General features: G+C 39.9%; 2 protein-coding genes across 2 annotated transcripts; both read left to right on the plus strand.

Annotated features, from left to right (window-relative positions):
• Positions 1-1429: 1429 nt before the first annotated feature.
• Positions 1430-15171, plus strand: zufsp (zinc finger containing ubiquitin peptidase 1). The gene is made up of 11 exons (XM_083918571.1): positions 1430-1515; positions 2998-3544; positions 3621-3722; positions 6002-6112; positions 6262-6371; positions 7025-7193; positions 8998-9186; positions 10202-10367; positions 11012-11169; positions 14668-14888; positions 15057-15171. The coding sequence occupies exons 2-11, from the start codon at positions 3007-3009 to the stop codon at positions 15102-15104; spliced, it is 1812 nt and encodes a 603-aa protein (XP_083774697.1). The 5' UTR covers positions 1430-1515; positions 2998-3006; the 3' UTR covers positions 15105-15171.
• A 2978-nt stretch (positions 15172-18149) lies between these two features.
• Positions 18150-25494, plus strand: LOC310950649 (amine sulfotransferase-like). The gene is made up of 8 exons (XM_083918555.1): positions 18150-18313; positions 19458-19622; positions 20009-20226; positions 22108-22234; positions 22358-22452; positions 22585-22765; positions 23839-23998; positions 24141-25494. Exons 2-7 carry the CDS (start codon positions 19463-19465, stop codon positions 23961-23963), a joined length of 906 nt encoding a protein of 301 aa, XP_083774681.1. The 5' UTR covers positions 18150-18313; positions 19458-19462; the 3' UTR covers positions 23964-23998; positions 24141-25494.
• Positions 25495-25627: the final 133 nt, after the last annotated feature.

Below are 25627 nucleotides of genomic sequence, written 5' to 3' on the forward strand. Positions count from 1 at the left end.
CAGACTCGGCCTCTCACCAGGAAGTCTGGGAAGTCTGAAAAGGTGCTCACAGACAAAGAGATTTATCATTAATTTATTCATCTTCAACCGCTTGTCCCTGTCGGGGTCGCGGGGGTTATAAGTTAGAGTGAAGGCACAAATCATTGATGTTGAAGATGATTTTTAAACATAGGTGCTTTTATTTGACGTGTTTTATCACTGTTGTGTTCTTTTTAAGCTTCCCTCCACCATTGTGTGATTTTAACATCAGCATTTTAAACCGGAACGGAGCCAGGGCTGATTTTAAAAGAGCTGCTCTTTTTAAATTGTAATGTACATACTCTTTTGTGTCCATGATAAAGGAATCTGTGGAGGAAAAATGCCCATTCTGTGGCTTAAGAGAGACAAATTCCCACCGTCTGTCAGCACTGTTTCTGCTTTTACAAGTTGTTTTTACCAGTTTTCGTAAGCAGGTTTTTATTTGTGGTTTTAGATACACTCTCTTTAGATACACTCTCCAGCACAAACACAAGAGCCAGCTTTTAAACTTTGTTTAAAGGAAGGCTGAGATGACAGTGTATGTGAGCAGGAAGAGGAAGGTGACCATGTTTGTTTGTTTTTCCTTCCAAAAACTTTGTTCAGAACATTTCGCAATATATCCACAAGGCCCTATTGACAATACAATAAAGTACATACAAAAGAAAAAAAAAATAGAAATAAAATTAAGTACGCAGAACATATATATATTAAAGTAAAAATATTTAAGGCTTTCTTATTTTCTTTTTTAAACAGGGGGGGGGGGCAGTTTAATTAGTTAGTAGACACATTGGAGGAAGTGTTTAAAGATAATTGTTGTGCTTAAGGTCAATTTATCAATTTTAAATTCATTCAGGAATTTTTTTTTATTTGGGGATGATTTCAGAATTCTATTTGTGTGGATGAAATTTTAGCAAACATAAAATTACATTACAACAGAGTTCATGGTTTTTGTTTTGCAGTGTCAAACTAAATGTGATATTGTCTCTGGAGAGGAAGGTGACATGTGGAGTCCCTGTCTGTGCTAATTTGATAAAGGCCAGACTGTTATAAAACTGCAGGTGACATGGACTCTTAAAGATATCTGGTGTTTCCAAAAATGTGTTGTGTCTGCCACAGCTGGAGAACTGTTGTGTGCTAATTACTTCATGTAAATGATTAATTTATTTATTTATTTATTATTATTTTTTTTTTTATAATGTATTAGGCATTAACTTGTACATTGTGTACGGGGGGAAATCACTGCAAAATAAAAATCAAAATCTCTGTCTTTCTCTCTCTCTTTCCTGTCTTTACTTTATGATCTGGAGTATCTCTTCCGGTACAGCGGGAGGCGATCTGCACCTCCAAACGTTGGTTTGCGAGCCGCCATTAAATCAGAGAAGAAGAAACAGAAACAGAAGACGAAACAGAAGAAGAAACAGAAGAATTATCTAGACGGAAGCCGAAATGAAATTGAAACACGCCGCTGTCTTTAAACATTGAGTGCATTATTTAACCGTGAGTACAGTTTCAACTTATGTAGTCAAAGGTACTAAGTCTGCCCGGCGACAGGCAACTTAAGCGTTGAATGACCGCAGCTGTCGGTGTGTTTCCATAGCAGCAGTGTTGATGTTCCTCATTCAACAGACTCCATTCAGATCACATCTGCTCATTTACTGTAGTTTCGATCGTGACAATGTTGCACTCTTTTTAAACATTACATTTACATTGCAAACAAACCTTGTCTTTATCTCTGCATATGTCCTGCACAAGGCTATGGAGGACTAAACAGGACTTATGTTTCAATAAATAAATGTTTAAACAAATACGGGAATAAATAAATAAATGCAGAAGTGAATAAATACTGAAATAAATAAATGCTGAAAGAAATGAATGAAGAAAAAAATAAATGCATGAATAAATGTAGAAATAAATAAATGGTGGACTAAATAAATATATAAAAAGTGTAGAAGTAAATGTAGAAATGAATAAATACATGCTGAAATAAATGAATACATGAATAAATGTATAAATTGATACAAGAATAAATAAATGCTTTATATTCATTAGTATATTTGTGTTCATATGTTAATGAGGAAAGAGGTCCCATTCATTCATGCATTTATTTATTTAATCATTCATTCATTTTAGCATTGCTTTATTTATTCCTGTATGTATGTATACATTTATTCTTTCATTTATTTATTTATTAGGATTTTTATTAACACATTAATCAGTAAATAAGATATTTCTCCTTTATACCCATTTTTGTAGCTCTGAGATAGTACCAATGTTACACCCTTGGTTAGATGTGTCTTTGTTAGTTTTTAGTTGTTTAATAAATTATTTTTTTAATACACGGCTGTGTCTGTTACTAGACTTACTGATAACAAAGTGGCTGATTTATTGACTTCTTTCAAACAGTCAAAAAGCACTTAAACAGCCACTCTTCTGGAAGACATAATCAAGCACATTTGATGTTATGTTATAATGAATGTAGACCTAATCTTTTTTTGTTTTGTTTACTGCACCAGTTTTGTGTTTAGTGTTTCTATGGCTGATTATGATATGTTTGTTTTGGTAACGTCACCAAAACAAAATTATGTCCAGTACCTGACCGATATTGAGTCCAATGTCCTCTGCACTGTGATTCTTCTTAATGCATATTTGTCCTGGAGAGCTGAGTGACACACAGTAGTGTCCGCTGCTGCTTTTTACCTGCCTGCACCAACTATTAGCACCAACCAGGATCAAAGACTCAAATGCATCAATGCTTCTCCTAACATAAACAACAGTACAGTCACTTGCTTTACTAAAGGACACTTCACGGGGAACCTAATTCATGATGTCAATCAGGTGTAGCCAACTGTAATAAGACAAATTCTGAAAAGCATTTTGTGCCAACCTCTCAGTACCTGTCACTTCTTCATTCTTAGCGCTCCTGACACTATCCTGTTGTATAGTCTGTATGATAACCAACTTGTCTGTGTGTGTGCGTAGGCTGCAGCCATGCTGACGTGTGAAATCTGTGGTGAGGACATTATGTTAGAGGAGGACATGAAGACGCATCTCCTTCTCAGCCACCTGGAAAACGACATGCACTGCCCACTCTGTTCCCTGTCTGGAGTATCCTATGATGAGCTCTGCCTCCACATTAGCTCCGCACATCCAGAGAAGCAGCACAGAGCGCAAGCTTCGTCTCACTTCACATCCACCTCTGGCTGCTCTGCTGGAACAAACACCGGTGTAACTGAGAGCAAAAGGCCCTGGACACAGTGCTGCTCTGTGGCGGAAAGCTTTGATACAGCGGGGAAAGCAACAACCACTGGTGCCTCTAGTGTCGCCACAGACTCAGTGCTACCTAAACAGAATAGTACAGCAGAAAGCGAGGGTTCATCAAATGGACAGAATGCATCCATCACTTCGACATTGACAACACGGACCCCTAAAACAGGACAGTCTGTCGCACACTGTTATGAAGACGATAATGGAATTAAATCTGAGCACAGCAAAGCCAAACAGAAGCGGCTTTCTTTACCGAGGAAAGGTGATATAACTTTTTCAATCTTTTATTTCAAACTTTAAAGTCACCATTGTCTTGAATCGTCCTCTATCTGTTACAGAGACTCTGTTCTCCTGCCCCATGTGTGCGCTGGTCTGCAACAGCTCTTTCATTCTGCAAGAGCATGTAGAGTTGCATCTGCAGGAACAGCGCTCAGCTGAAGGTAACTGTTCTGACTCCCAGGGAGTTTTCATCAGTTGTTCTCCCCTCGGTCGGGTTTCTTTTCACACCGAGAAAAAGCCAAACAAACCAAAATATCACTACATACCATGCAAAGACGTTATCGCTGCTCACTGAAGAAGGGCCTATGTTCTGAACTAAGGCATATTGCTGACTACAGTCAAGCCCGCTGTCTCTCAACCATCTCATTTCATTTAAATTATTTTACAGACATCGCTTCACAGGCGACGTTACTACATCAGTTGCAGGTTGTATGCTCTGTCGCATCTCAGATTGAATACAAAAGCCTTTTAGCTCAAACTTGCGGAGTACACCTAGTAGTTTGGTCGGATCGAGGTTGGATCACGTTCTTGCAACAAATTAACCATGCCAAAGCCTACCAGAGTTTGTTTGGAGCCAGACCAAGACCACATCCTCAAGGTGGTCTCGGTTCGGCCATTTTGGTCCACACCTGAGTGCCCGAACGAATAGCACCTCAGGTTTCAAATCAACCAAACTAAACAAGACAGGTGTAAAAGTCCCTTAGATTACACTCATTACAGTCAAGGGGGTAAAGGGGGTGGTCAATGGCCCTTTCCCTTTTTTCGACTCGCCTGCTTCCGGCGCCCTTGCTCGGATCACACCAATCTTTAAATTCAGCCGATCATTTTGAGGTGTCTCCAGGGCCACATTTTACTATGATGAGACACACACACACACACACACACACACACACACACACACACACACACACACACACACACACACACACACACACACACACACACACACACACACACAAAATAGGCACATCTCCTAAACACAGCTTGCATTTTAACCATAGTTCTTTCAGATAGACAACATTCTGTATTTCTGATATAAATCATATGTGATTGTATTGATTATCCTGACATCACCCTGATCCAGCCTGGTTTCTTGGATTATATTGATTTTGATTCCCCCGGCCAACTTGTGTATATTTACCTAATTTTTGAATTTCTCAAAAACAACAGTATTGTTTTAAATAGTCTTTCATTTCACTTTTATTATTTTAAAGATTTTGTATCTTATTTATCTTCTTCTTCTTTCAAATTGGAGGATTTAAGGCTGCATGACCTTGGAGCAATGTCCAACAGGCCCAAAATATGTCCCAAATACTTTGCTTATAACTCATACCCACATGGTTTTGCTTATATTTCACTCACAGGTCTCACAAATGTGGTCCTGTTTTGAATCCCACACAGTGAACTCACTTGTTCTCCCCTGTATGTGACCCACGTGCTCAACCCTAGTGGGCCCCATACATAGTACATTGCTCTTTGTAAGCCTTTACCCACTTGGTATCCACTAATCCCATTATAACCCATTTGAGGCCCACATGGACTTGTTGTCAGGCCATTAGTAACACTAAGTGACACAAACATCAACAGCTGACACTGAATGTTAGTGTGCAGAGCTAATGTGAGTTAAACGAGACAGGTTCATTGCCATTACTTCCATCACATTTCTCTCTCATGTTATCGCACACATAGTCAATAGTCATGTGATTGAAACTGATGACAGAATCAACGGATAATTCAGGTTCAGATTCTGTGAAAGAGGAAGCAGGAGTCTACTTCAGTGTTCAACTCTTTCAATCAATACTATACTGGGGCTCTGCTCAAAATATCGATATATCTTGACATACTTCTTGCTGATACACGTACTGATGCAGATGCTACTTCATCGATAGAGCCACAAATGCTGTGATGGCAGTTTTTAAATGACAAACCTCACCTATGGTGCAGTGCATAATTATTCCAATAGGTGGCACCCAAAGCAAATTCACATTGCACAAACACAAGCACGTCTCAATTAAAAAACAGACATTGCATTGTATGTATAAAAATGTAAGAATATCTTAAGTCTGGGATTAGAAACACAATTTTTAACGTCACTTTAAAGATTTCTGGGGATTTTAAGTGTTTTAATTTGGGCAAACACTGTTATACAGAATACTAATATATATATAACAATTCTGTGTCGGACATGGTCCTTTTTCAAAATCAATGGGACCTCTGTATCATGATGTGTATCCGAATATTGTGTCTCTTGGTCTCTTATATGGTGTTTTAATACAGATGTTTCATTTTTTTACAAAATACCGTAGGTTAAAATAATTCAATTTGACGGCAAATGGATGACACAGACTGGACCAGAAAAAAAGACCATTTCCTCTATCTGTCTCTTATAAAAAAGTTTGTGATAACTGGACTTACATGGAGTTTCCCATGTGTTTTGTAGGAGAGGAGAGATTTGAGTGCCCTATGTGCTCAGTCATCTGCAATGACAGCTTCTCTCTGCAGCAACATGTGGAACTGCATTTAGACCACGGAGCATCTGTACACTCTGCAGGTGGGCATATATCCATACCTCCCTGCTACTTAAGTCACTCACTTCCCGTCATTGCACTTTAAAAGTTATTATTTTCCTTGTGTCTTATCTGATCTAACACACGCTTAGCTTATATCCTTCTAAGCCTTCGTTCACGTGTGTTCCTGCAGGGAGCCCTGGCTCAGACCTGAAGCTGGCCAGACAGCTTCAGCAGGAGGAGGAGCAGAGGAGGAGGCAGGAGGAGGCCCAGCAGGAGAGAGAGGAGTTCAAGAAGCTACAGGTTTGGATTCTACACTGCCCTAAGTGTGTTTTGACAGTGATGCATTTTTCACCACCTCATTATTCGCTGAATAAAACTTTAAAAAACTGTAAATTTACCTCATGGATCATTGTAAAACACACTTTATTCTATCTTAATTAATCCTTAAGTCACAGTGGAATATGCCAGCTCTGAATACAGTTTTCCACACTGTCTGTAGAGTGTTGGTCTCGGCTCCTGCTTCTGAGAGAGACCAGAAAATTAGCAAAATAAAGTTATAACAGCCCAAAAAAACTACACCAGCAATATACTTAGTCTTCGCCAACAGCCAATATTGCCATCCAATCGCCTAACCCTATCGTGCTGGGGATACTATGGAGAGGATACAGTAACTTAGTAATGAGGAGCACCATTGAGGCATTTTTCACATATTTCTTCTTTTTTTTGGTGGTGGGGGGGCTTATGATAGATACAGCAGATCATTTGTCCATCGCACAGTCTTATGATCTTATGGAACACATTCCACTGTTGTGCATACTGTCTGAAGCTTGTGGTAACTCTCTGTGTGCATGTGATGCAGTAGCACATGTCTGGGTATCTGAGCATTTTCAGTCTTGTGCTTTCACAAGACTCCAGTCTGTCAACATGACCTGTATGTTATGGTGTTTGCACAGAGGCAGTTTGGTATGGACGGCAGAGGGGGCTACGGCAGACAGATGGAGAGGACCATGGAGAGAGCTGTGGCCAGGGGCCATATGGCTCCCGCAGAGTTTCACTCTAAAAGGGCCGAGATGATGGAGTCTCTGGCCTCAGGAGTGGATGATGGCAGAACCAGAACCCAGGGTATGTTTGTGCATGTTCCTGCAACGACTGCTCTGCAAAAGCAACACAGGCACACTACTGGTTTAAAGGAATACACCGAAGTTTCTGTCAGTTTAGTCAACTCAGTCATCCCTGTGTCTCCGATCCCAGCTGACATCGGGCGGGAGGCAGGGTAGACCCTGGACAGGATGCCAGTCTATGTAATTGAGATGTAAAATTAGGTATTTTCTATATATTTCATATGAAAATATTAGCAATCCCAAGCTATAAAAATACATATGAAGCGGAATTTCACTTCTGATAAACAAGTGAGCAGAACTCTAAACTCTCAATATAACTTAATATTTAAGGTAATAATTATATTTTGCAGATTTATGACAAAGCACTGAAAAACTAAATGTTATTAAAAGAAGTCCCTCTGTTTCAATCTAAGTCTACTTACTACTACTAACTACTTACTACTGTATCCTGAACCAGTTCTTCAGCATTCCCTCAACTTTCACAAAGTGTTCTCTCTCTCTCTCTGTGTTTGTGTTTGTGTGTCTGTGTTTGTGTGTTTGTGTGTCTGTGTGTCTGTGTGTCTGTCTGTCTGTGTGTCTGTGTGTGTGTCTGTGTGTGTGTGTGTGTGTTCTCGTTCATTTCCTTATACAAACTATTGTCAGCTCTGAAAATCAGCTCAATAGCTGAGACATGCAGAGGAACAAAGTAGGGCAGTGTTAATGTCTGTTGCATTACATGCTGTCCTAGTCATGTATACTACTTGCCCAATTTGTGATCCTAGCACTCACACTTACTTTATCAATCACAATATTAACTTTTATGACCCGACCTGCCTGATCTGCAGATTAACAGCGGCTCAGGATGTAACTGCAATCCGCACATTCCTATATCTGGATAATGCATCCTTTAAATAGCAGGAAAAGGCTGCCCTATTAACTAGACCAGTTTTTTGTTTGCAATTGCATAGTTGTTCTGCTGTCTCAAGATAGCAATGTGCCAATAATGTGCCCGACCACACCTATCTTTAAGACCAACACACCCATGGGCGCACAGATGGGCGCAACTTAGTACATTTGCTACAGTACTTGAACGACGTGGGCGTGAAAATGTCAACAGTGTCGGTCTGGAACAATGACAGTTGTGTTGTACCACGTGTCACCCTTTTTCTTTTGATAAGATCTCTTTGTTGCTTTCTCCTTTTTAGAAGTCAAAAGTACAAGTTTCAACTTCATTTATCAACATCTGTTGATAACACAATTAAGATTTAAAACATCACAGAAAACCACACGGCATACGCAGGGTTCGTATGCATCCTGGAAAACCTGGAAAAACTTGTTGCAGTCATTTTAATTCCCATCCATATTCCCTTTTCCCATCGAAACATCAGTGCTCAGTTCTTGGGCGTCTCCACTCCCCCTCTGGTGTTGCAAACACATCAGTCAGTGGGAACTTACTTAGCTAGTACTACTCCACAGTCAGCATGACTTCTCTGTGAGTACAATACACTCAGTTTTTCTGTGCACTGTGCATGTACTGTACTTAGGCACCTGCTATCTATGACTTTTGATCTTGTAATTATGACTTAATTATGGAGTCACTGTGATAAAAGATGGTTTAAGGGTTAGGTTAACGGTTCTTTCCTGTTAATGACGTGGATCATAGATTCCACAAGGATTTATTGGTATTGCAACATTCAGCTGTCTGCGCCCTTTGATGTATGATGTTCAGAGTGAGATCTGATGGCTTTTGGTTTAGCTGTGTGTCAGTAACACTGCTGAACAGCTGCTGGAATGTATTGGGCTGAACTTTTGTCCTCTCTGTCTAGGTGTCGTCAGAGCATTATATGAGTTTTACCAGACTGAATGCAAAGACTGCGTCCACGTGTGGCTGAGTGCCGACACTGACCACTACTGCTCCTCAGCCGGGGATAAAGGCTGGGGCTGTGGATACAGAAACCTCCAGATGCTCCTTTCCTCTCTACACACAATAGATGCATATGCTCCCTTTCTACAAGGTATACAATTCACACTGCGTAATCTCTGACAAGAAATCAGCACTTTTCTTGCCAATACTCTTGTTACTTAATACTTTTGTTTGATATGATTGTATGAATGTCCCTCATGAAAAATGAAAGAAACAGCTGTAGTCCAGCACAAACAATCAGAGTCTGGCTGCTCGTGAGCTCTCAGCAGACTGGTGAATATGACATGTCTGATTTTAGTGCAATGGAAATGGACATTATACTGAATTAACGGAGGAAGAGTTGAGTTTAAACAGCAAGTTCTGACTGAAATTATTAGGGTACGATATCTACTATAAACTTGTTTCAGTATTTTAATATCTATAATTAGTTTAAGATGCATTAAGAGTGTCCTGCATAATGTTACTAGGCTCATGTCATAGTTTCATGGTTGGATGTGTCTAAATACTGTATTATCCATGAGCCTTGGTCCCAGTTGCTATAGAGAAGAAAGTAGTTAGAGGTGTGAATCAGAGCTGTAGCCAAATTGCTTTGTTGTTGCAGTGGGGAACTAAATACTGGATCGTAGTTGCAGAGTTCACAGAATCCAAAAAAAGAACCGGAAACCAAAAGTAGATTGATTTAAGGAACAGATTGTATCCATGTCTTATAATAGATATGAACAATTGTCATACTAGAAATTCAAATTATTCTTATTTTTCTGCATATTTTATCTGTATTTGTTATATACTGTATTTTAGTTTTTCCGAATTGCACCGTTTGGATTACATTTCAATGTCGTTGTACTATGTGCAATGACAATAAAGAGATTCTGATTATGTAGAGCATGGTACATCCAGGAAATGTCAAGATGTTTCAGGTTGGGTTTATCTTAACAGATCACTTATCACATGATATACTGAAAAGAAAGGGAGCTAAGATGACGGATAACGAACTCCGAAAACTGGAACAACTTTCTTAAGGGCTTAGTTTGTTTTGATCTTTTTGTCTGTACCTGTGCACATTTCAATCCTTTCCATTTACTTAAGGCTCTCCTTCCTCTCTCCAGAGAAGGCAGTGCCAAGTATCCCTCGGGTGCAGAGTATGATCGAGGAGGCGTGGAAAGAAGGGCTGGATCCGCACGGCGCGTCCCACTTCAACCAGCGGCTGCAGGGAACGCCAGCCTGGATCGGAGCCACAGAGATCTACACCCTCCTCACCTCTCTGGGAATCCGGTGAGAACTACACTCACCAATGATTGTGTTAAAGCTCACAACCTCAAACTATCTTGTAACATTAAGAGTTAGTCGTTAAGAATGACGTTGGAAAAAATGGGTTGAAACGCCATGATTGACAGCTGTGATCGACTCGTGACTCTGGCCAGATGTCACATTCCAGTATCTGTTTTGCAAGGGCGCCATTGGTGCATACGAGGCTAAGCTCCGCCAATGACGAGTGTGATTGGTTTAAAGAAATACAAGCAACCTAGAGTGTTTTTTACCCCCATCCCAGAATGATATGTCAGTGTAGCCAGATCATTTTCCAGCGCTGACACAGTCAGAGACAAGCACTGCTTTTCCTTCCAGAGTCATCTAATGTTTTTTCAAGAGCTGCCTCGAGGCCATACTTCTTCCCCATAGCCTCCCCAAACTCCTCCCACACCTGGGTTTTTGCTCCGGTGACAACTGACCCAACCAAGTGTGAACGAGCAGCCGCCCCATGTGGTTCTGTCATGCTGTGCCCAACCTGGAATTTTTCTTTACAGACATTCAGCGACCGCTCCAGAATCTCATTGTGGTCACATGTTCACACATCATGAAGCTGGACTTATACCCATAAGTGTAACACTGAGCAAGGCATTTACTGTATGTGTTCACAGCGCCCGCATCATCGACTTCCACCAGCCGACAGGCCCAGACAACACCCACCCCCGTCTGTTTGACTGGGTGAAGCAGTACTTTCAGTCCAGCGGAAGCGGCAGACTGCCCCCGAGACTCATCTGCACCTCCCTGCCACCGCTTTACCTTCAGCACCAAGGTACACAGCAACGTCACCTCTTATATCCCTTCAACACACAACAAGATCTACCAAGATTGGTGAGGTCTTAATACACTTGCACATGCGTGTTTCTTTAATCGGAGGATGTTTTTGGACCAGAGTTGAATGCTTGATCTGCAGTTTGAAAGGTCCTTGGTCCTCTTGTTGTAGTTTGGTGTCATAATAGTACTTTGAAACACACTAAACGTTGGCAGTAGGAGAGGCCAGTGCTGGGATTTACATCTTACAGTGACTCAACTACTATTTGCAAGGCAGTATTTTCATTTGCTGTTGTCAACAATAAACTCATGTGTACTGTAACGTTTTGTTCTATTTAAATATTCGGAAATTCACAGGCTCATCTACACATCATTGAAAAGTCTTCTAACTGACCAAATACAAGTCTTAAGAGAATAACGGACAGGTGTGCCTCTACCAACCCGAACAAAGAAGAGTTGAATCTCAGTTGTCCCTCCCGGCTTCATAAAGGCCAAAATACACAGTACACACAACAAAACAGCCACACCTATTTTCTATGTACAACTCTCTCACACCCCTTAAAAAGAACATTTGTTTCCACTCGTTCCCTGCTTGTTCATCCCTCCTCCTGTAGCAGCTCTACAGTCAAGATGATGGTGAAGACAAAAAAAGACAGGGATTTAATTCATCTTGTTATCTAGCCTAACTTTAGTGGATCATAACATATGTATGGAGTTGATCTGCAGATGCTCCGGCTGTAAATGAGATCACTGCAGCTTTAAGTGACTCCCTGACTTTTCATCCAGTCTCATCACGAGGTCAACTTTTCAAGTTTTTTCAAGTTTTTCAAGTATTTTGGTTTATGGGTTAGCACCATCATCCTCAGCTGTACTTTGTGTTTAGTGCTAATAAGCCAGTGTAAGCTGGCCAACAAATAAAGCCCTATTCAGATGGGATTAGTTTAACGTGGGGATATAGGGTAAAATAGTTTTACTTTAGGACGTCTGCAATATAAATGGCCGATTCATACAGGATTAAGAAATCCCTGATTCTACCAGAAGTGGTAGGGGTTACTCGATTTACACACTACGTCTCCCCCCTGTCTCCATGTGCGTGCTACACAGCTTCCTGATACCACAAAATTAACTAAACCTGAAACTAAAGGACAGAATCGATTATCTAAGAAAAGTGATTTGAGTGCTTCATCAAGCGCCTCCATGCTCCAAAAAAAGAAAGAAACTACGTAGTAACAGGATCTGACGCAATATCTTTTTACCATCAAAAGCCCTATTCAGAAGGGACTAGTTTTACCGAGGGATTTTTTTAGAAGGAAAAAATCGCCATATTTTTTACTGATATTCTCTGGAATAATTACTGGCATGGCGTATTCGGACAGGACTAAAAAAAATGACCTTACCTCACATCCCTACATTAAACTAATCCTGTCTTAATAGGGCTTTTGATGGTAAAAACTGCCTGATAGAAATCTGCATTGACATTATGAACTAGTGAAGTGCCCATTTAAAAACGTGCCTGTTGGAAAGGAGCCTGTTGTTCGCCCTCCAGTATTGCCGCCTGCAGCTTTCTTGAGAACTCATTCAAACTACGTCACACTCGAAACTGCACTACCTCAAATACTAAGCAAATGCACGGTGACGCAGTTGCATTTCTCAGAAAGGCTATAGCTACAGTGTACAGATGCACACACAATACTTGTTAGATACATTCACTGTTGATTCAGCTCTGCACACAAGATTTATGAACAGTACGAAAAATATAGAATATATTTTCCTCCTCTCCGCATCTATACTCCATCATAAGTGCGTGTCGGATGGCTGAATTGTGTCTGAAACCACCTCCCCCCTCACCTTTTCTGACCGTGGAATTGGGGGCCTTTGTCTGCCAATTGCTCTAACTTTCTGAAATCCAACATTTACACCAACTTTGCTCCATGTGTGGAAGTGAGAAAGAAGCCAAGGTCTGAACTTCTCTCTCTAGCTCTTTTTTTCTTTCTTGAAGTATTTCTGTCATTTTTTCAGATGATCAGTTAAAAACAACACAATGAAATCTTCTGATAGAGACTGACTAGAATGTGTGCTGTTATCCCCATCATTTTAAAAAAGATATCATTCACCCCCCTCTCTATGACAACTGTCTTTTCAGCCCACCTCCAAGTGTGGCTATTTGCATCAACTGCAACATTTTAACCTTATACAGGAAAAAAGAAAAGCATATTTTTTAGGGTTTTATTGCCATACATGGATTTAAAGTGTCTTTGTGGAGATCTCCCAAACACTGTATAAAATCACACACAGGGGAAGACATTTGGCCGTGACAGACTTTTCCGAACACATCCTCTACTGGCAAACTTTATCTAGCTCTCAATGTTCATCAGAATTCACAAAATCTTTTCTTTGTTTTTTCCTGGATGTGGTGGTTTTATGTCGGCAGTCTTCAATTAGTCCTATAGTAACTAACAACAACTAATATGGTAACAGCTGACATTACCAATACCATTACCATACCAGTGTTGAATGTGATCCTGAAGCGTTTTCAGGTCCTTAACCCTACAACTTTGCCGCCTTTAGTTCAAGAGGAAGAACCCCATCCCTCTTTGGTGTGTCAAAAATACTGTATATGATGAACTATTTGACACACCCCTTTGTAACTCCCAATTTGTTCTTTTGTTTTTTGATGCCACCATGAGAAATCCATCTTGCAACACAAGGGATTTTTTTTTCCTGTGAATTGATGACTTGACTGGATGACTAATTTTGTCGAAGTTTTCTGTTTTTTAAGTGTGTTTGTTAGCTAACAATCAGCTAAGATTCAGCTGTCAGTGAACTCTGTAGAGGGCTGTGCAGATGAGAGAGTGGCCAAAAAAAGGCTCATACATTTTAAAGTGTAATTCTGGCGAAAATGGAACCCACCGCCTTTTTCAGCATGAATATACATCAAATAAGCCATCAAGACAGTTTTTTTCATTGATCACCTATTAACAGAGAAATCCTGGTGAGTTGCTAGCAGCTCGGGGGGCAGCGCTGAATCATCCAAAACAGCTTTTTTTAACCACTAATATTTCTCAAAATATCACCAAACCTCTGCAGTAGTCTGATTCTACAAGCTTTAGCAGCAGAGTACGTCCGTACTGAGAGGCAGTCCATACAAGTCGTTACTGAGTTCAGTTCTACTGATAATTGGTGATCAACAAAAAAAACTGTAACAATGGCTTATTTAATGTACTTTATTCATACTGAAAAAGACTGTGTTCCATTATCGCCGGAGTTGCACTTTAACACTTGTTGGTCATGAACATTGACAACATTTATTTTGGGTCATAAGCACTAGTCATGTTTTGTTACTTGGATGTCTCTGTATAGAAGCTGAGGCCTTCTGAAGGGACTTTCAGAGAACGTACAGACCTTTTCTCATAGCTGCTTAAAGTAAAGAGATCTGATTCCTGCGTTATTTTTTGCAGAATATTCTTTCACAGTCAAAACCCCCTGTGTCCTCCTTCAGGTCACAGCCGCTCTATAGTGGGCTTAGAGCAGAAGAAGAATGGGAGCCTGTGCCTACTGCTTCTGGATCCTGGCACCTCAGCATCAGACACCAGGAAGCTGCTGAGCAGAGACACCGCCTCACCAGCTGTCCGCCACGTCAGGAAGTTTCCTGGCAGCCTGAAGCACAAACAGTACCAGGTGGTGGCAGTGAAGGGTGTGTTGTCTGCTGAGGAGAAACAGGTGAGATGTCTGTCTGTCTGTCTGTCTGTCTTTCTTGGTGGTTACTCATTGTTTGCTTGTTAACCTGGTCTTGAATCATAGCTTTGATGTGCAGACAATGAATGCATGTTAAATGAAAAGTCCTCTTTATCTGTGTAACAGCAGCACACTTTGTTTGTGTTTGTACAGATTAGCATCTTGAACTCCAGGACATTGTGTGCTGAAAGGATCCCTTGAACAGGAAAGCACTTCCTTATCTCCTCTGTTGTGTTTTTACTGTGAATATTCTTTTGTTTTTTAGGAAATATTTAATGTAGTCATTTGCTAACCATTTTTATAATGTACACTTTTTAAAAATGTTTTTAATAAACTCTTCTCTCCATTCTGCCCAGTTATTTGCGGTTCACAGCTAATGGTTTATGTGTAAGAGAGGAAATGGAGCCCTGACTGTCCTGAAAGAACACTGCTCAACAAGAAACATGACAAGTTATTATCCATCTGGCTGCCCAAGAAGTAAATCAAATAAATCAAAATCAAACCTATTACTCAGCAGTCTTCTGTTTGCAGAAGTCTGCTGTGTGAAGTAAAACAGGATCATCTGTACCTAACCAAGGCCTGGTGCTATGACAGGGTTAGCTGGAGGACCAGCCATCTACACTAACCTCATAAAACATTATTAAAATTAAATGATTAACTAAATCAAACATCAACTTTCCAGGGACAGGTGCAGAGGAGCTTTGTCACACAGTGTGTCTACTATTCAGGCTGTCTCTATCTGCTCAGTAAATTAAGTATGTGGTGGTAGGAATCAGAGCGATTTACCACCTCTGATAAACAATTTCCTGTTTTTTTACCACGTAAATTTAAGCAAAAACAACTTGTTTCTCAAAGTCATTATCATTTGTTCATTAAGACCATTAATTGTGATTAAGTGGACTGTAAAGTAGAGTAAAAAAAGTATTTGCCTATCTGTTTTTTCCACCCAATACTTGGTTAAACTTTTAGTATATAATAAAAGTCCATCACAACACCAAAGTGTATTCTTCAAATATCTTATTAATAATCTGACCACAGTGAAATAAACCAGAGAAAATTTAAAAACTATCAATCAAGGGAGCAACACAAGACATTAGATACCCCTTACAGTCAGGTCAGTCATAAAAATGTTAAAACAGTCACAGCTGTACATCTAATTAAAGCACATTGTCAAAATGAATGGACCAGTAGTGTCCCTGCGGGCTCGCTGTTGTGTGGGTGGTTTGTGGACATGCAGTCCAGTCCAGAATCTGTTCCCTCAGTCCCCATACACCCCCATGCACCTGGATGGAGCACTTTTGTAAAGAGGAACATTTCCAGATGTGCCTCTTATCACTTGAAGGGGGATGAATGTTTAGGCTTTTGTGTTTTATAATAATTGTATTGAACTTAGATCTGCTTATTTAGTTTCCTTTTTAAGTATTTTGAATGAATTAATAACATCCACCAGAATTAAAAGGAGACACCACATTGTTACACATGAAAGTCAGTTTTCAAGTCATGTTTAGTGCTACTAGGAGGGTAAAAAAAAACTCTGAATACTCGGATAATAATTGATACGCAATATTATCGGATTGTGATACTAACATGCAAAAGTACCGATACTTTTGCCGTTAACAGTTCCATCTCTACCACCTCAAGTTGACCCGTAACCTCACCCAGCAGCACTGCAGACAAAACAAGACAGAATTATGGAACGAATTAACATCTGTGTAAACACAGACATTAACCTAGACGAAAAGAGCCCTTTGGCGTTCCATACAGAAGCTACAGCTCATCTGCTGGTTCATCACGTTAACAACACTGAGATGACTGTACACTGCTAGCGCTGCTGCTGGAGGACTTTCGCTACCAGTTTTTAGTAGAAAATTAACAGCGTAAAAGTGCCTTCTGGAAGTATTTAGCATATGATGCTAACGACCAGGCAAAGGCTAAGGATGTAAACAAGCTGCTCGCATCTAATAATAAACAGTAATGTTAACAGCAAAGATAAGCACTGGCGTAAGTCCTGCCCGTCTAACGTTAAGAGACATTCATTTAACAGGATGACCCAATAACATTTCTGAAAAGTCAACCAACAACGAGACAGAAACAGTGGCATCTGCTGTACCGACTTTATTTAATCAGCAATGATAATATGGTGCCAAGTCACTAGAAACACAGAAGATAAACAGGACTGTAACACAATAGGCTTACATTAGCATGGACCAGATCCCTGTTTACACTGTGGAGAAACCTGACAAACAACAGCTTATTCACCAACTGAATCCAAGGTTTAACCTCTTTCATGGAATCATTTAATGTCCACAGAAATCCCTGAGCTATACAGTAAAGTACCTGTCATATTGTAATTTTCTCCCCATGGTATCGAAAATGGTAACAAGTATTGAGTATTTTTATTGGTATCAACTTTGAAATTCTAGTATCATGACTACCGAAGTACTACAGTGCTCAAACTGCAAAGGTGGCTGTATGATGCCTTCTGTGGCTCCATCATGGACCCCATGAGCTTTCTCATGTATGCGATAAAATAACCCAGATAATGTCATTGTGATGTCATCAGGGTTATTTCAGCTTGGGTTTGGATACTGCATATTCATAACAGAAAGTCTGATTTACAAACAGGGTATAGAGTTGGATGGATTTGAGTATTTAGCTGGCACAAAGGGTCTAATGAAGGGCTATCAGGTTGCATTATGGGAAATGTAGGACTGTTATGTTATTTGAGGTAGATCAGCAGGCTGCTGGGGACTAAACGTTAGTCTATCTCAGCTTGTAATGCATCTTGTTTGAGGTTCTTGTTTTCAGTTATCTCTGGCACCCCATTATGACGGTAATAACTTAAACTTTGCAACACCAAAAGATAATAATTTCAGATGAAACCCTAATAAAATAATGGCTCCAACTTTAGTCTAAGTTTCAGCTTGGATCACTAACCGTGCTGCTTATGCAACGTCAGAACCTTTTTGTTTTTTATGTTCCATAAGCAGCTGGAATTGTTTTGCTTTAGTGGTTATGTGTGGGTTTCATCTGGGACAGTTCTACTACACAGTTCACCCCTCCACAGACTGATGAATGGCTGGCGTGCTGGAATTCCTCCCCTCCCTCCCTCCTCCCTGCCTCCTCCCCTCTGTCATCACTTCATTTGTAGAGGTGAGCTGAGGTGCGGTGAGAACGGGAAGCTCTCTGTTTGTACTCTGCTGCTTTCCCCACTCAGTGCGTAATAACGCGCGGTTGACTCGCATCTCTAGTTATCAGCGAACGAAAAGAGGTGGGGCCGTCGGAACGCAGGCCTTTTTATAGCAATGCAGTGGGTTGATACAAGCTATTCTTGATGGCCAGAGAAAGAGGATCATATTAAACACTGGACGTCGTTTACCCAGCATCGGACAGAAGAGCGACCAGAGCAGGTATGCAACATGTTGATCCTATTTGTACACCATCCATGCGCGTTGCTTTTTGCTATTTAGACGAACTGTAACCTACTTGGCCAGTAGTACTGTTTAGATGTTTTTCCTGAATTTTCTGCTGGTAATGGTGATAGATGGAGTGATGTAAATATTTATTCATTCGTTTATGTATTTAGATCCCTATAAAGTAGCAGCTCCTCTTTCTGGGGTCGACACAAATAAACACTGCATCATGTTGTTTAAAATTCAAAGGCAAAAGGGAGCAAAAAGAAAAGAAGTAAAACCAATAAAACTACTAATGATGATAATTGATAAGCAGCCTAGCCACACTAAATAGTCAGTAAAACATTTGATACCGCTCAAAAATAAACGTATCACTAAAAGAGCATAGGCCTCGTGACTGAGAAAATAAAATGATCAAGAAAGTTCCTGATTTATGTTAAGGAGAGCCAGATATCATGTAGCAAAACATGTCCTGTTTGCATCGTTAAATCCACTATTTGTTATTAATATGTTTGCAGCAAGTCTTAGATTAGAAAAAGGAAACCCATCATAAATGATTAATCACACTTAAACATATAGCATGGTTCGCAGGTCTGCAAATGCAATTGATCTCAAGAAATCTTAAGCCACCTCACTTTTGGTAAAAACCATAAACCACACAAAAATGTCAATTGGAGGACTTACTTTTTTTGTAAACTGCGGCTAAAACCAGGCTAAAAAAATAGATTATAGACTTACACATGTACATATGCTACTACTTTGTTCAAATTCACTGTTAAGATGTGAAGAGTGGTCGGGGACAAAGAGAGCACTGACAAACTCTAGTTCATCCCGATTAAGTCCCATTTAATCCACAGTGTGCCCCAGGTCAGATGTTTATATTTAACATAATATGTGCATCTTGTATTCACCTAGGCTTCTGTGAGGAACTTCACTGGTAGTTAGTAAAATGTGCAGAAGTTATTCCCTAAATAACAGTGATCCACCTTAAATGTTAGCATAGCTCTTATTTATTTACAAATATGTATGAATGTTTTGTTGATCAGTTCATTATTAACTAAAGGCTTCGAAATGACTGATCATTTTTATAAAGTGTCACCAAAAAAAAACAACAACTGTATTTCCTTTCATTTTGCTTTAGCTATCATGGACGTAAATGATGTCAAGGAGACACAAGACTATAAACTGGTTCCACATAGAGGTATCAAGTTGATCAACGGGATTCATGATCCAGATGACGTGGACCAGATCTACAACCTGGAGATCAGAGACTCGGATGTGTTCGTCGTCACATATCCAAAATCAGGTGAGAGGAAAATACAGATGGAAGAGTCCTGTTGTGTCCATAGTGGAGGCTCCTCCAGCAGATACACTGTTGTACCTAGTGTCCTGCAGCAGGAGTGCACTTAAGGTCGGTGTGATTCTTGGTGTTCTGAGCATAAAGGAATGAACAAGACTGAATAGTGTGTACACATGAATGTCCTGTTCTTTTGTGTGCCAAATTGATTTCCAGCAGAGAGAGGGGTATCAAATGACGAGTGTGTGTCTTGTGAAAACACTCAAAGAGAAATCAAGACAAAGCTCCACACAGAGAGCAGGAGAGGTGTACTCACACACACACGGCTGACTTAATTGCTGCCATTGTACACATTCTGGGAGATGGAAATTAGGTGTGTCTGCTTTGTTTGACAGGGACCATCTGGATGCAGCAGATCCTGCTGCTCCTTGAGGTAAAGGGAGATCTTGCAGCCATCAATAAGCTCAACAACCCCTCTAACGGTGATCTCATGCCCTGGATGGAGGTTTTTGGCACAAGAGAGAGATTTGTCACTGCCCCATCGCCCAGGCAGAGGGTCACCCACCTGCAGTATGAGTTCATGCCTCCTGCTCTGAGCCAGAAGAAGGGCAAGGTCAGCTCTCTAACCAGCTGTATTTCACCTACACACTGAAACAACAGTAGACCGTTTTCAATTCAAAGGTCAAAGATGATTATTTGATGACATTTTGACTCCTGAGCTCCCTTAAAAAAATGTACAGTAGAATAACTAAATTGATTTCATATGTAATACAATGTCTTTTTACTTGGTGTATAAATGTAAGAACATAAGGGTCTTAATTCATCCGTTTGGGCCATTCGACACACCATAAAACATTTTAAAAAAAGAGAGATTTTTCTAATTTATATCTAGCTCTGTGTAATGGCAGTGTGTGCAGATGAACAGTGATTGGCTTCTCTCTGGAACGTGTCATTCTGAAGATCACTGCAGACCTCCGATGCTCTGACCTCTGTGCGCTGCAGCCACAAAGAGAAGCCAAACACTGTTCATCTGCACACACTACCCACCCCTGCCATGACACAGAGCTGGTTTAAAATGGGCAAACAAAAGCTATAAATGTTTAAAAATATAAACTAGAAACTGTCTTTTACACTCCGTTGTCTTAGTTTTACAGTGTGGATACCCTAAACCTGCTTAGTTTTAATATGTATAGAATTGAGTGACAGCAAGACTATGGCAAAACTCTGACCAGACTTTTTTAGTAGAGACCAAAATATTGTATGTCCAGGGCATATAGTATCAAAAACTGTCAAGCACTAAAAGCTGACATTAAATGTCTGGTCCGATTCAGAATCTTGTTTATTTCTTCCATCAGATAGTTTCTGATTTTACTTAGATTAGATTAGACTGCATCTATTTATTTAGTCTTCTTCTTGTATGATTGCTTTCAACGTATAACATTTGAGGACTTCCATTTTAGGAAAATGACAACGACAATAGCGTTAGGTGAAAAAACATTTTTGTATTTCCAAAAATTGAAGGATCATTTTGATATTGGTGCCAAAACATTCAAAACTGATTTCACCAGCCTTTTTTGTTTGTATATTTGACAATTCATTTTTTTTTTTTTTAAATGGCTGCAAAACCACTGTACATACCCGTTAAAAGAACATTGAGGTTTAACACACAAAAGTCACAGACTTATTTCCATTGTGGTCCTTGTTGTAGTTAGATGTCGTTTGTATGCATGTGCCTGCGCATGGAGATAGAGGAGTACGTCATACAAGGGAATTTAAAATAAATGTACAAAAAATATTCACATGGAGCATTACAACTCTCCGCTATTTGGCCACGGGAAAAATGTAGCTGTGCAACGTAGATGATCTTGCCATCTCACAGCTCTATCCACATAGTATCGCAGTTCATTCATTTTCCCACTGAAGTGTTTCTGTCATAAATTCACTCTTAGGGACTCATTCCCTCTCAGCCAATCACTGTGGGCATAAAAGGTCTAAACATGATGTCATCCATAGCAACAAGGTCAATCCCACCCTCTAGTCTTAGTTTAGGAGTCGTCGTCTCCCCCTCCACTCCTTAGTAAAAGTTGGTCTCAGAGGCTTTGGGAATAGGTTTGAAGAAATGACTCTTAAGAACTTTTAGTGCTCAGATAAAATGTTTTGTGAATACAGCCCCTGAAGTTTTATCTCCCATAGCTGGGGAAGACAACAGTACCAGGATGTGCTAGAATAATCAAAGTGGGATTGAATTAAGCCGGATGCCACAAGGCATCCAGGAACTCCGAGTCATCTTCATATATTAACAGGGCATGTTTACATGCCTCATACAGTTCAGTTAGACTGATAAACTGATCATGATGCATTGATCACTTATCATATCCTATTTATTTTATGATGTGCGTATTACAGCTTTAAAACTGCATTTAAACGGCAGTCACTGCCCACTAAACAGGATAGATTCTTTAAATTGTTGATTCCCAGACTTTTGCTCTTTCAGGTGATCTACGTGGCAAGAAATCCCAAAGACGTCCTTGTGTCTTTCTTCCACTTCCATAAGCTCGCAAACATGCTGGAGACTCCAAAGGATTTCGATGACTTCTTTGAGAAATTCATGCGAGGAGACGGTAAGTTCTCATCTCACAAAAATAATGTCTAAACAGATAATGTTGCTTGTGGCATTTTCTCAGCAGTGCAGCTCAAGATCAATATTTGCAGTGTTGCGTAACATTGTGCATTATTCATTACAGTGTTTGGGTGCAGCTGGTATGAGCACATTAAGACTTGGTACTCACACAAGGATGATATGAACATGCTGTTCATCACTTATGAAGAAATGATTCAAGTAGGAGCTGAAATAATTTCAATCTGTACATGTCCATAAGCTGTCATGTCATATGTTGTAGGCTTATGTTAAGTAGTATCAGTCTGTCAAGATCGATCTAAAGTGCATTTGTGCTGCTGTGTTTTTGTCCAGGACCTGCAGTCGGCAGTGGAGAGGATCTCCTTGTTCCTGGGTAAAGAGCTGACTGATGAGCAGCTGGCAAATGTGGTGAAATACAGCACCTTCAAAAACATGAGGGAGATCCCCCAGGCCAACTATGAACAGGTGCCAGACGACCTGCTCAGCCACCACCAGGGAAGATTCATGAGGAAAGGTAAGGAAAGGAGCGTTTACAGCTCCTACATACAGGAACTAATGACTGTGTTATGGTGGCCCTGAGGGTCAAACACCGCCCCATTTCATAAAACAGAATATAATTGAATGAAATAAATTTTAAATTTAGAAAACACTTTTTAGAAAACAAAATATCATTTCACAAAATAAATCAAAGTTTCAGAAAACACAACATTTCACAAAACAAAAAAACACTTTCAGAAAACAAATTCCTTAGCACTGGTTGGATGCGCTGTCTGCGATAAACAGAAGTGTTTCTTCTTCTTTTGGGTTCCTGGGACACTGGATGCTTTGCTGCACATTGCTCCCTCTCACAGTTGGGGAATATCAGCGACAATGAATCATTGCCCAATACGTATCTACCTCTTCTGGTTTGAGTCCCAACAAAAGTTTTCAATGCCCTGTTCTCCACTTCTGGGGAGATTTGCAGAGAGACATATTGCTACTGTAACTCCAGCCTGCCAGTCATGAGCTTCACTGGGATGGCAAAATGCGTACGAGGTTCAAGCTGTGCAGGTACCTTGACAAACCGTTAGGAGTCACTAATGTCACAGTCAAGAATACAGTTGAACAGTGTACACAAGGAACTTCTCCAATGAACCAAACCCTGGATCTCTGATGGTTACTTCACCCCTCTGACGTCCACTGCACCACCCACACCGAGACATCCGTTATTCTGAGGCTGAACCTTCAGTCATGTTGCAGTACCAGTCGCTTGTTATGTTGGGGGCAATTTGGTTAGAAAACAGGCAGTGTCGTGTGTATGCATTTCTGTCATAAATTACATGTATACTCAAATATACTACAGAATATATAATATCTAGTATATAAATGATATAGACTGTATGGAAACTGGATATATTTATCCTGTTGTGTGCAGGATATCACTAACTCAGGCAGATGTAGACGAGATGGGTCGTTTAAGAGGGTCCAAGAGGATTCAATCCAGAAAACTGCTGGAATGCACTGAATATCCAGGTTAATGATACGTGGCAATGTAAGGATGGATGACTACAATCTGTTCCTTCTCCTTTCATGTACGTTGAACATCAGGAACCATCGGTGACTGGAAGAATCACTTCACTGTAGCCCAGAACGAGAGGTTTGACGAGGTCTTCCACAGAGAGATGGAGGGCATACCTCTGTTTTTTATCTGGGACATCAGGGACTTAAAGTGATCAGTTAACGGTCTTATGGTGACACGAAGAAGAAGGTAACCACAGTTGCAGATTCATGAACACTATGCTATACAGAAATCACGTCAGCTTCTCCTTCCCTCTGTCATACCAGTGTTTTTCTACACTTCATTTTACTACAGGTTTTCCAAAGCATACTTTGTTTTTCCTTCATTCCAGGCAGAAAATCTATGCAAAGCTGCACTGACGACAGAACGTGGCATCATTTCGACATAGAAGACTCTATTTTCTCATCATCATCCAGTAGATATGCTGTGATCTTGTGGTCATATAAGAATATCTCCAACATTTGCCTCACTGTTAACCCCAGCCTGCAGAAAAAATACAGCTCCTTGAATCAGAGGGTTTTTTCTGGTTTATATTATTGTTGCTTGGTACTGCAGTGCACACCCTTTAAAGGTCCTATATTATGATAATTTCAGGTTATATTTTGGGTATCTTAACATGCATTAATGTTCAAAAGACACATTATTTGTTGTTTGCTCTGCCTGAATATATATCTGTATACACCCTCTGTCTAAAACACCCAATTTCAGGGCCTTACAACTTTATTATCATGAAACAAATATTGATAACACCAAAAGCAAGTTCACTGTGTTGAGTTGTATCAAGTAGGTTTAAAGTCTATGCATATTTATTTTCATACTGTTGTGAGAAGGAAGGCTTTGTTTACTTCATCTGATTTGTGGTAAATGTACAAAAACATTAGTATGTTCTATGGACTTCTATGGCTGCTAAATGATACAAGTATACGATATAGATCACATCAAAATATAAAAATAATGGTGAAAGCTTGTTGTCCCAGTCTGTACAGGGGACCACGCTTTACTCCTTATCTCAAATTCCACATAAATGAGTGCTAAACTGCAAAGGAGTGGACTTGAGTCAGACTCTCAGGAATCTGAGGATCAAATCAAAAAAGGGCCTGCGAATCCTTTTGACTTGAGTGACTTAACAACTCTTCATTTCCTGACAGCAGATACACTATGAATCAGTTAAACTAATCACAGAGCAGCAGACAGACGATACCTCAGATTATCACCTTCAGATGTAATGATTGTAACTGCCACAGCAGTAACATACTATTGATTTCATTTGCAAAACAATGACTTTGTCCAACCTCTGCAACTGATTGTTTTAACTTAATTTCTCTCTCTAAAACGTTTATTATTTGTGCATATTGATTGCTTTGATATATTTCAAATGTAGAACACGTGAAACAAATGCATCTGGAAAATGTTGTGATGTTACTATAATATGGGAACGACTGTCTGAATGGAAAGTAAGATGACGGCTAATGAAACGCTGAAATGTGGCACCGGTCAGATTCTTAACCCTGTTTACTCAGATGACATTTCTATATGTAGATTTTATAGTTCATTTTTTACCTCTACTGTATTTTATTCAGGAAACTTGTATCACTGTTTGTGTTAAGACATTTGAGGATAATCTAATAGTATTCCTTTCCTGTTGTCTTTCATTCTTATGTGTAATAACTAGTCCCTGTAATAAACCACACTGTTTACAGTTATCAGCAGTAAATTAATCATTTTCAGCCTCAATTGTAACTATCAAGTATAAAACTTTTTACTATCCTTTGGAAATAACCCTAAGGAACTCACATTTGTAACCGCTCGGTGTTGTTT

This window comes from Echiichthys vipera (assembly GCF_963691815.1).
Source record: "Echiichthys vipera genome assembly, chromosome: 8".
NCBI classification, from domain to species: Eukaryota; Metazoa; Chordata; class Actinopteri; order Perciformes; family Trachinidae; genus Echiichthys; species Echiichthys vipera.

Bases quoted from the DNA above. Each gene is read 5' to 3' on its own strand.
- zufsp (XM_083918571.1), top strand. From the start codon at position 3,007: ATGCTGACGTGTGAAATCTGTGGTGAGGACATTATGTTAGAGGAGGAC. The intron at 3,545-3,620 runs GTGATATAACTT...TATCTGTTACAG, and splicing joins GCTTTCTTTACCGAGGAAAG to AGACTCTGTTCTCCTGCCCC. The intron at 9,187-10,201 runs GTATACAATTCA...TCCTCTCTCCAG, and splicing joins ATATGCTCCCTTTCTACAAG to AGAAGGCAGTGCCAAGTATC.
- LOC310950649 (XM_083918555.1), top strand. From the start codon at position 19,463: ATGGACGTAAATGATGTCAAGGAGACACAAGACTATAAACTGGTTCCA. The intron at 22,235-22,357 runs GTAAGTTCTCAT...TATTCATTACAG, and splicing joins GAAATTCATGCGAGGAGACG to TGTTTGGGTGCAGCTGGTAT. The intron at 22,766-23,838 runs GTAAGGAAAGGA...GTTGAACATCAG, and splicing joins GGGAAGATTCATGAGGAAAG to GAACCATCGGTGACTGGAAG.